This window comes from Pangasianodon hypophthalmus, chromosome 27 (assembly GCF_027358585.1).
Source record: "Pangasianodon hypophthalmus isolate fPanHyp1 chromosome 27, fPanHyp1.pri, whole genome shotgun sequence".
NCBI lineage: Eukaryota > Metazoa > Chordata > Actinopteri > Siluriformes > Pangasiidae > Pangasianodon > Pangasianodon hypophthalmus.
In genome coordinates this window covers 42,269-53,981 of record NC_069736.1, presented here as the reverse complement: position 1 = coordinate 53,981, position 11,713 = coordinate 42,269, and the positions used below count along the sequence as shown (strand labels likewise).

At 40.6% G+C, this 11,713-nt stretch overlaps 1 protein-coding gene across 1 annotated transcript; it reads right to left on the bottom strand.

Annotated features, from left to right (window-relative positions):
* Nucleotides 1-300: 300 nt before the first annotated feature.
* grk1b (G protein-coupled receptor kinase 1 b) lies at nt 301-11,624 on the bottom strand. Its single transcript, XM_026917654.3, is given in 9 exon segments — nt 301-819; nt 1,034-1,184; nt 1,186-1,236; nt 6,593-6,717; nt 7,437-7,520; nt 7,645-7,802; nt 8,249-8,376; nt 9,146-9,851; nt 10,943-11,624. Coding segments are annotated over 8 exon segments (1,680 nt in total). The 5' UTR covers nt 9,845-9,851; nt 10,943-11,624; the 3' UTR covers nt 301-535.
* Between the last annotated feature and the right edge of the window lie 89 nt (nt 11,625-11,713).

Genomic DNA, 11,713 nt, shown 5'->3' with positions numbered 1-11,713 from the left:
CAAAAACAACATGTTTATGAAAGTGAGTGTGTTTTGGCGTCTCCTAGTCCCAAAAGTTGGAACTGAAGTGAAAGGAAGCTGAAAACTAAAACTTGTCACACACAGTATAGTAGTGGCACACACACACACACACACACACACACACACACACACACAGAGCTTTAGAGTATTTCGCAAGTAAGAAGTGACTTATGCTCTGAAACCTTAAAAAACTTCAGAAGGGAAAATGAAAACTTTCAGTTCAGTGTGTGTGTGTGTGTGTGTGTGTGTTCAGTAAACAGAGGGAACTGATAATGCTGCTTTCTGCTATTTATTCATCATTAAACAGTATTTTATTTTTATTGTTTATTTTATTCCTCTGTATGTCTATAAAACCTTTACATGTAAACAGATAAATGAAAATATAACATTAATGCAGCAGGTGTGACACTGAGTGATGTGTGTGAAGTCAGTGTTTCTTGCCTATTTCTTGGATTTATTTGGTGAATCTTCTCTCTCTCTCTCTCTCTCTCTCCCTCCATCTCTCTCTGTCTGTCTACAGCATAACACACCCGCCTCCTTTGCTCTGGACATAGTTGAGGTCAAGGTCATTGGGGAGTTTCCCATTGTCACCCCATACATTCAGCTCTGCAAACACTCCGGTCTCTATCATCTCTTCCTGCCATGGAATCGGAATGGTTCCTGATGCAAACTCATTATAAAACTCATTATCTTTAGCATCATACACTACACCCTTAACCGTACTGAAGACACCCACATCATCAATGTTCTTCGCATAAACCATCCTAGGATCAGGAACAAATGGAGGAGGAAGAAGACCTGCAATAGAAAGATGGAGAGAGATGGAGAGAGACAGAAAGAGAGACAAAGAGAGGCAGAGAGAGAAACATGTTATAAGCTATATAATAATAGAAGTGTTTTAGTTATGTGGTGTTTTTATTTGTCTCCAGCAGACCACAGTTCAGCTCTGTATAGTATATATGTTTTAAAGCATACTTGCTTTGTGTGTGTGTGTGTGTGGGTGTGTGTATACCTGCCTCCAGCTGACCCCAGTTCAGTTCTCTGAAGAATGGTTGATTTTTCAGCTCCAAACACTGGTTGTTTTTAAAGCCCAGGCGTTTTTCTGGATCCTTCTCCATCAGTCCATCACACAGCTGCTTCAGCTCATTACTGAAGGTGGGGGGGGTAACAAGGGGGGTCACTCAGGATCCGCCTCGTCACCTCACTGATATCCACCTAATTCACAACAACAGCAATTACAAAAAAAAAAACAACAACTATGCAACTGTCAGTCTGGGGATTTGAACTCACAATGTTCTGGCCATTGAAGCTTCACTCTGAGGACAGACTAGGTCACAATTTTACACTTGTGAGTCGTGCATCATTTCAGGAGTATATCTTGAAATGGAGGTTTAACTATTCAATAAGATGGCCGAGTTATACGCACCTCAGTAACACATTGCACAATACAGTGTGGTGTGGCGATGTAGCTTACAGCAGGTCATGGTCGCTGAACTGCTGGATGTCCAGGTGGTGCTCCGAAAACAACGTGGGCTTTATAGATAATTGGACTATTTTTGAGGGCAAGGCATAGTGGTGGTCACGCTCTTGATTTAATACTAACATTCAGATTAAATATAGAAAATATAGTCTCATGTCCACAGTCTGAAGCTATCTCAGATCATTACCTCATCTCATTTAAAATGTGTCTTAATCATAGTATATGCACCTTGCCACGTCACCATGTCAAACGTACGTTCACGTCAACAGCTGCACAGAGTTTTATCAGTAATCTCCCAGATTTATCAACCATGATTGGATCACCGTCTGATCCCAAAGAACTTGACCAGGCAACTGAATGTTTAGAATCAACGTTCTGCAACTCGCTAGATAAGGTAGCTCCACTAAAAAGAAAAATAATTAGGGAGAAAAAGCTAGCACCCTGGTATAGCGATCACACACGAACTTTAAAACAGACCACTCGAAAACTAGAACGTAAATGGCGTCAAACTAACTTGGTAGTATTTCAAATAGCATGGAAGGAGAGCCTATTGAGCTATAAGAAAGCTCTTAGTGCTGCTAGATCAATGTATCTCTCCACCCTAATTGAAGATAACAGAAATAATCCAAGATTCTTATTTAATACTGTAGCAAAATTAACTAGGAATAAAACCACAATAGAAACACGCACACAATCATTATATAGCAGCGATGACTTCATGAATTCTTTCAATGGTAAGATTGAAAATATCAGGCTAGAAATTCAGACTATTAATTTAAAACCGGACAGTTTTATAACTAACCCTGTAGATGATAATATGATAATATTAGATAAACAACTACAACGCTTTACTCCCCTTGAAGAGACTGAACTAATTTCACTAATTTCATCATCAAAATCATCAACCTGTATGCTAGATCCTTTACCTACTTGTTTCTTCAAACAGATTTTCTGAAACAATCAAACCTCTTTTAAAGATAATCAATTCTTCCCTTAGCATTGGCTATGTACCTAAATCTTTTAAATTAGCAGTTATCAAGCCCTTGATTAAAAAAAAACTGACCTTGACCCCTGTCAGCTGTCTAACTATAGACCAATATCAAACCTCCCCTTTATCTCCAAGATCCTAGAAAAGGTTGTAGCACAGCAGCTATGCTCATACTTACATAGGAATAACATTCATGAAATGTATCAGTCAGGATTTAGGCCTCATCATAGCACAGAGACAGCGCTGGTTAAAGTGGTAAATGACCTACTATTGGCCTCTGATCAGGGTTGTGTCTCCTTGCTGGTGCTGCTTGACCTTTGTGCAGCTTTTGATACCATTGATCATGCTATTCTCCTCAATAGACTGGAAAATGTAGTAGGCGTTAAGGGAACAGCCCTTTCCTGGCTCAGGTCTTATTTGACTGATCGTTATCAGTTTGTCGATGTAAATGGTGACTTCTCTTTGCATACTAAGGTAAAGTTTGGTGTCCCGCAAGGCTGTGAGGAATGTGTAAAAGACATTAGAAACTACTTATTAACTTTCTCTTACTTAATTCTGACAAGACAGAAGTACTTGTACTAGGACCACATGCAGCTAGAAGTAAGCTTTCTGATTACATAATAACTCTGGATGACGTTTCTGTTTCATCATGTGCAGCAGTAAAAGATGGTGTGATTATCGACTCTAGTCTTTCTTTTGAAGCTCATGTAGATAATATCACTAGGATCGCTTTCTTTAATCTTAGAAATATTGCTAAAATAAGAAATATATCATCACTATACGATGCAGAAAAATTAGTTCATGCTTTTGTTACCTCTAGGTTGGATTATTGTAATGCCTTACTGTCTGGATGTTCCAGTAGATGCATAAACAAGCACCAGTTAGTCCGGAATGCAGCAGCGAGAGTCCTTACTAGAATCAGAAGATATGACCACATCACCCCTATCTTATCCACACTGCATTGGCTCCCAATCAAATTTCGTATTGATTATCAAATACTACTATTGACCTATAAAGCACTGAATGGTCTCACACTGCAGTACCTGAGTGAACTTTTGGTCTTTTATGATCCGCCACGCCTACACAGATCAAAAGGTGCAGGCTATTTGTTGGTACCTCGAATAGTGCGTGCTACAGCTGGTAGTAGAGCTTTCTCTTACAAAGCCCCACAGTTATGGAACAGCCTTCCACTTAGTGTTCGGGGCTCAGACACAGTCTCAGTGTTTAAGTCTCAGCTGAAAACATATTTGTTTAGTCAAGCCTTTAGTGAATAGTTTTTTCTTAGGTACAGGGGCAGGTCTGGAGGGTTTCACAGGCATACAGTGTTGTGGTGAACTGGGATGTTTGGATGCTGTCGCCCCCCCACTCTCACACGTTCACTCAGGTTTGTTGACGGTGGAGTGGCTGGCTGCCTTATGTCCCAGGGTGCCTTCATGTCTGTGTTAGCTTCTGGCTCTCCCTTTTAGTTATGCTGTCATAGCTAGTCTTGCCGGAGTCCCTGCTTGCTCTCTGCACACAAAGTACATTGTCCTTAACCATTAGAGGACAAAAGCTTACCTAACAATCTCTCCCTCTCTCTCTCCATCTCTCTCTGTCCCCCTCTCTCTCCATCTCTCTCTGTCCCCCTCTCTCTCCATCTCTCTCTGTCTCCCTCTCTCTCCATCTCTCTCTGTCTCCCTCACTCTCTGTTGAGCTACACATGCTACTTCTGAGATGCCAGTGATCCTGACCCCTTCTGCTCCTCCTCGCTGCCTGACCCATCCTGATGCACCTTCTGCTCCTCCTCGCTGCCTGACCCATCCTGATGCCCTGCTTCTGGTTGGAGTTCTCATCGGTTGAGATCGCTCGCTGCTGCTGGGGCCCCCTATGGACGGCCTGAAGAACCATTTGGATTGCTGGGGATGGTGCCACCTGGGGGCTGTGGAGATGGTGCTGCTTGGGGATCACATATGGGGAGCTGTACTGTAATGGCTTGGGACTGTAATTGCTGTAGTGGCTTTGGGGCTGCAGTTGCCACAAACACCGACTCCATCAGTGGACAGTGGATAGATTTTAACCAGCCGGACTTCTTGCGAAAACTGTGATGAATTTACTGGTTGCACATTTGCACTATTTGTCCATATAGTACACAATAATAGAAGGGATTTATTTATAATCGCACTATCCGTTGCACACAGATGAGGACGGGGTTCCCTTTTGAGTCTGATTCCTCTCAAGGTTTCTTCCTCATGTCATCTCAGGGAGTTTTTCCTCTCCACCGTCACCTCTGGCTTGCTCATTAGGGATAAATTCACATATTTACAATATATTTTTTTGAATCCATTTATTTCTGTAAAGCTGCTTTGTAACAATGTCCATTGTTAAAAGCACTATACAAATAAAATTTAATTGAATTGAACATTCAGTGTAAGGTTTTATTTTAGCCAAGTGGTCAATGGTTACGATTCTTCATTACCACTGACGACTCACAAGTGTAAAATTGTGACCTGATCTGTCCCTCAGAGTGAAGCTTCAATCCCAAACTTCAGTCATGCACCAGCAGAAGAATGTCTCTGTTTACACTACATGTTGTTGTTCAGTGTCCTACTGTTTCACTGTCTCACTGTGTGTGTGTGCTTGTGTGTGTATATACAGTGGATATAAAAAATCTACACAGCCCTGGTTAAAATTGCAGGTTTTTGTGATATAAAAATTTGAACCCAAAAAAATCGTGTCATATCCTTTTCCACATTTAATGTGATATAGCAATCAACCAAATTCAAGTAAAAAAAAATATTCTTAAAACCATAAACCAAACTCATATTCAAAAGTAATTATCATACAGCTGTCATCAATGAAGTGATTCTGATTAGCCCTACATAAAGATCAGCTGTTTCTGTAGGATTTTGTTCACATCATATCACATCACTTTATCTGACTGCTGAAGCCATGATCCACAAAGAGCTTACAAAACATGTACAGCATTGCCAAAAGATATAATTCAGGAGAGGGGTATAAAAGAATTTCCAAAACATTAGATGTACCATGGAACACTGTGAAGGCCATCATCAACAAGTGGAGAAAATGGAGCACCACAGTGACATCAGCAGGAACAGGACATCGCTCCAGAACTGACAAAAGGACAAGACAAAAAACTTACCAGGGAGGCTGCCAAGACACCTACAGCAACATTAAAGGAGCTGCAAGAATATCTGGCAAGTACTGATTACTCTCTACATGTGACAACAATCTCTCGTATTCTTCACATGCCTGGGCTATGGGGTAGGGTGGCTAGATGCAAGCCCTTTCTCAGTGAAAAAAAACAAAAACCCATCCAAGCTCAACTAAATCACCCCAAACCATGTAGCAAAATGTGTTCTGGTCTGATGAAACCAAGGTGGAAATTTATGGGCATAATTTTAAAAGATATGTTTGATGCAAAAACAAGACAGCTTATCACCCAAAGAACACCATACCCACGGTGAAGCATGGTGGTGGCAGCATCATGCTATGGAGCTGCTTTTCTTCAGCTGGGACTGGGGCTCTAGTTAGGATAGAGGGAATCATGGATAGCTCCAAATACCAATCTATTGTGGCAAAAAAACCCTGCAGGCCTCTGTAGGCCTCTGTGCTGATATTTCACCTTCCTGCACAATAACGACCCAAAGCACCAATGCAGTCAACAGAAGTATGGTTTTAGAAGAAGAAGATCAGCGTTTTGGAATGGCCGGGTCAGAGCCCAGATCTAAATCCTATTGAAAACCTGTGGAGTGACTTGAAGAAGGCTATGTGCAGGAGATCCCCTTGCAATCCGATAGATCTGGAGCATTATTGCAAGGAAGAGTGGAATAAAATTATCAAATCAACATGTGCTAATTTGGTAGACTCTTACCCTAAAACAGTGGTACAAGCAAAACATACTTTACCAAAGTATTAGCTAAGGGGTGTGTATATTTATGCAACCTGGTTATTATTATTTTTTTTTAAAACTTGTTTTTCACTTGAATGTTGTTGGTTATACATTAAAGGTGGAATAAGATCTGACATGATTTATCTTTAATTTTTTATACCACAAAAACCTGCAATTTTAACAGGGGCACATAAACTTTTTATATCCACTGCACCTGTTCTCCTCTGACTCTGAATGGTCCTTTAGCTGCCACCATCTCATACAGCGTCACTCCGAGAGTGAAATAATCCACAGTGTAGTTATATTCTTTATCCTGCAGCAGCTCGGGAGCCATAAACCCTGAAAACACACAAATACACACACATACAGAGTAAATTAGCAGTAAATTTTATTAGTGTTTTTTAGACATTTGTATTAAAGCAAGAGTTTTAGATTAGAAATCAGTTTCTGGATAAATCTGTAAATGATTTAAATAATGTTTCATATTTTTCCTGATTAAATATGTTTTAAACATTATATTTTTTTGGAACTGCAGTGGGAGGTGTGGTTGGATGTGGTGTAGGTTAGCCCTGTACACTCAGTAATTTTGAAGCACAGACATTTGAACACGTCTCAGGTGTTGAATAATAACCAGCATCAAGGAAAGGTCCATTGTGGTTCCCGTTTTCCTGTGTTCCTTTTCTGACTCTGCAGAAGCCAGCAACCAGATGACCCAACTCACCTGTGTGTAGTTTGTATCACCTGCATTTTTTGTCTTTGTCTGTAATTTACAATCACTCTGTTCATCTTCCTCTGTTTTTTGTTTTTTTCTGAGAATTCTCAGGGGTTTAGGGTTTTCACTTTCGGTTCTTTTGGTTCCCTTCTGTTACTGAGTTCTTAGGCTCTAGTTTTCCTGGTTTTCCTGTTCCCCAATCATAGTTCCTGTTTCAGTGTCCTCTTCTCTTAACAGCATAAATGAAGAACTGTACAACAGTAAACCATATCTAGCTATCTGATTCCTAAAATGTGTGTGTGTGTGCGTGTGTGTGTGTGCGTGTGTGTTTGTGTGTGTGTGAAACCTGGTGTTCCTGCATATCCTTTAGTTTTGTCTTTTCCTGGAGGAAGTTCAACAGCCAACCCGAGATCAGACAGTCGAACATGACCTTAAACACACACACACACACACACACACGAGAAAAGATGAATTTTACAGAACAGGTGCTCTCTCTCTCTCTCTCTCTCTCTCTCTCTCTCTCTCTCAGTGTGAGTGTGTGTGTGTTTGTTTACCTGCATCATCGAGGAGAACATTCTCAGGTTTCAGGTCTCTATAGATGATTCTGTGTTGGTGTAAATGTTCTAATCCACAGATGATCTGAGCGCAATAGAAACTCGCTCGCACTTCACTAAAGCCCAGATTCTTCTCATCTACATTATACATGTGATACCTACAGAAAGAAAAGGACAGAGAGACAGGTACAGACAGACAGGTACAGATAGACAGGCAGAGAGACAGGTACAGAGAGACAGGGACAGAGACACAGGTATAGAGAGACTGGTACAGAGAGTCAGGAATAGAGAAAGAGACAGGGACAGAGAGACAGGGACAGACAGATAGACGGGGCAGAGAGACAGGTACAGAGAAAGAGACAGGGACAGAGAGACAGGTACAGAGAGACTGGTACAGAGAGACAGGTATAGAGAAAGAGACAGGGACAGAGAGACAGGGACAGACAGATAGACGGGGCAGAGAGACAGGGACAGAGAAACTGATCCACAAATCCCTGATTGAATTAATCAGATTCCTGATGACTGCAGGGTATTTCATTCATTGTGCAACAGTTTTAATTTTAGTTAGTAAAGTGTGTGTGTGTGTGTGTGTGTGTGTGTTTACCTGAGATCTCCTCCATTCATGATAGTCATGACGAGACAGAGGTCGCTTTTGGTTTGGAAAGCGTACGCGAGAGAGACGATGAAGCGACTGTGCACTTTTGCCAGGATTCTCTTTTCCACCATCACACTCTGACACACATATGCACAGGACCACACACACACACACATACACACACACACACACACTGTACATAAATATTATATATATATATATATTTTTAATTCTGTGGTGTAACAGTGAGGGAATGATGAGGTCGTGATTAGCATTAAAGTGTATGATCAATCTTGTGACTGACAGACAGACAAAAAGAAAGAGACAGAGAAAGAGAGAGAGAGAGAGAGGGAGAGAGAGAGAGAGAGGGACAGGAACAAAGAGATCTGTAAAATAGTGGATGTGGTCAATGCAAATAGAGGATTTTATCACTGCAGTTTTAAAACCACTGAATGCAGAAATCACCAGCTGAAGACAAATTAAAAACCATTTACTCTGAATAACGGTAAAGTAAAGTTTCATATTTGATATCCAGACCTCTGAGACCGACAGCATTAAACAGCATTCATTTACATTTCCCTCATTAACATAAAGCTAATTAGCATAACAACTTTTATTTATTCAGTGCCTTTAACTCCTGTTTTACTCAAATTTCAAACTCACTGCAGCCACCAAGAACACAAAAAAACATAATTACGCACTGACTGCACACACACACTAACTGCACACACACAAAACACTTTTATCACACAATTTATATCCTCAGTAAACTCATTTAATCATGTGACCTGTGTGCTTATTCACTTCCTGATTGCTCTGAGTTGTTTCCTGGACACACAGATATAGACAGTTGGTGTATTCTATCCATCTGGAACGCTAACGAATATTTATGAGTTTCTGGCTTACATCATAGCCTTTGCGCTTCTTCAGCCGTTTCTTGTTCAGCTTCTTGTTGGCATACATCTTTCCAGTGGCCTTCATCTGGCAGGCATGCACCTCACCGAAGCCACCCTTCCCAAGGACACGGAACTCCATGAACCAGTCCTCTGTCACTGCCTGTCCTTCCAGCCACTTAAACTGGACATAGCGCAGAAAGTAGGGGCTGGATTTAAACCCACCCAGTGCGCTGGCCTCCAGATGTTTCAGCAGCTGCTGCTCGCTCTCCGTGAAAAGATCACTTCTGGTGTTACGGTAGTCTTCCTTCACACGGACCACTGTCTTCTCCTCCAGGAAGCTGCAGAAGTCTTTAGAGCTTATGTCAAAGTACTGGTTAATGATCTTCTGTGCTTTCTGGACACGGTCTTTCTCCAGCACTGTGTTGTAGTCCTCCACGTCCTTCCAGAACTCTCCGGCGGCTCTGTGAGTGAGGTCACTGGAGAGGAACTGCTGGAAGAGCCACCTTCCAATTGGCTGGCGAACACACATGCTGTCAAAGGCAGAGTCGACTGTGGCCTTCATGTGCTCACACTCTCGGATGTGTGGAAGATTCAGTTTAGCTCGATATTTCTTATCTCGCATTGCTGCAGCAGCCAAAACATCTAAACTGCCACGAGCTGAGACATACACCGAGTTCGCCACCACCGTCTCCAAACCCCCGATATCCATCACTGCCCTGAGAGACAGACAGACAAAGAGATGGAGAGACAGAGAGATGGATAAAGAGGTACAGAGAGAGAGAGAGAGAGAGAGAGAGAGAGAGAAACAGTTACAGCTTTTCCCAAAGGATCACAGAACACAGAATAACCGCTTTTAATAACCAATTGTTTTTGTTAATCAGCACTTTGTGTGTGTGTGCGTGCGTACGTGTGTGCTAAATGATTAACTAATGCTCAACCTGGCCTAATTGGTCTCCAGGAGGTTTTAAGATCATTGGGCTCTATTTTGAGTGTTGACCTGATCACAACCTTAAATCTCATCTTCCTTCAGTCCAGCTAATGCTAACTCTCCACTAACACTACAGTCAATTATTTAACTTCACTAATCAGTCTAACAAATGCTTCATCATTTAAAATGAAAAAGTGCAAAGATGTGACCTCATCATTTGTTCTTTTTTGTTCTGTAACATACACATGACACACAACATCCACTCGCATTACTGGGTCTAAAATGCTAATGTTCTCATACCATATTAGCTTATAAACATTATGGCTCCTGTTCTGGTGCTTAATCAAAGGCATAAAGTTAAAGTTTTTTCTGCTGTATCACACTTGACCGTAAAATAAAAACCAGCTTTGATCAAACCCAGAAGGAGTCTTCATTAAAAAATACAATTTCTCAATAGAAAGTTCTAAAATTTACTTTGTTTATTAATTTGATCAGATCTAGTCAGTGAGAGTTTGTTAGAGATCTTCATTAACTCTTTAATTTCCACTCTGAATAAATGTATTCACAATAAATAAAATTATTTATTCACAATAATTTCTTAGAACCTATAAACAGACGCTCAGCTAATTCCTGTTCATTAATTACAGTACTGAACACACACACACACACACACACACACACACACACACACACAGTAACCTCTGACCTCATCACTTACCTCTTCAGTCGTTTCCCTCCAAAAAAAGAAAAACAATATATAAATCCACTGTTCTCAAATGCAAGCCATGAAGCCACACACACACACACACACACACACCCACACACACAGTCTCTACCTGTCCAATTCCAATTGTCTAAATCATGTGTTCTTTCATTCACCTGTTTGATTTCTTTTTCTGACCGTTTCTTCTCTCTCTCTCTCTTTCTCTCTCTCCGACAGGTTGTAAGTGAAGAGACTGGTGCCAAATCCATGTGTTAAACTAAACTGAGACTTCATTAGTGTGTGTGTGTGGATTATAAGGGAAGGTGTCTGTCACAAACTATTAGTGTAAATCAGTTCTTAACACAGCAGCAGAAAATAGACAATGTTGAGATGGTGTAATGCTCATTTCCTGCCCTTGAGGGAGACAGTAATGCAGTTTGTCAGTTCCTGATCTACAGCTCATTTTTAATGCGCATGTGCATGGATGTTAACATGGCCATGTCATGTATTAATTGTCCCTTTTAGGTACCCGTAGGCAGTAGGTGTCATTCCACATATGAAGAAGTCATTAAAACTAGTTCATCTGCTCTGCATCTCCGTCTCTGTTTGATTCATTTTTGTAACGGTAAGTTGGAGAAGTATGAAAGCACCGCAGACTGGCAGCTAACAATTTATTTACGATTTTTTTGTATTATTAAAGAACAGATGTATTTATGTTATATGATATGTTTTTTATGTTTTTCATTTAATGCATGTGATAAGAGAAACTGGGACAATTTCATTTCATTGTATGGAATGGTGTTATATACACAAACACACACAGAAAATGGAGGAATGTACACATTTTTATTAGGCTGCTTTTTGAAATTTGTATTTACTAACATAACATTTTATCATTGTAGTATATATATATATATATATATATATATATATATATATATATATAT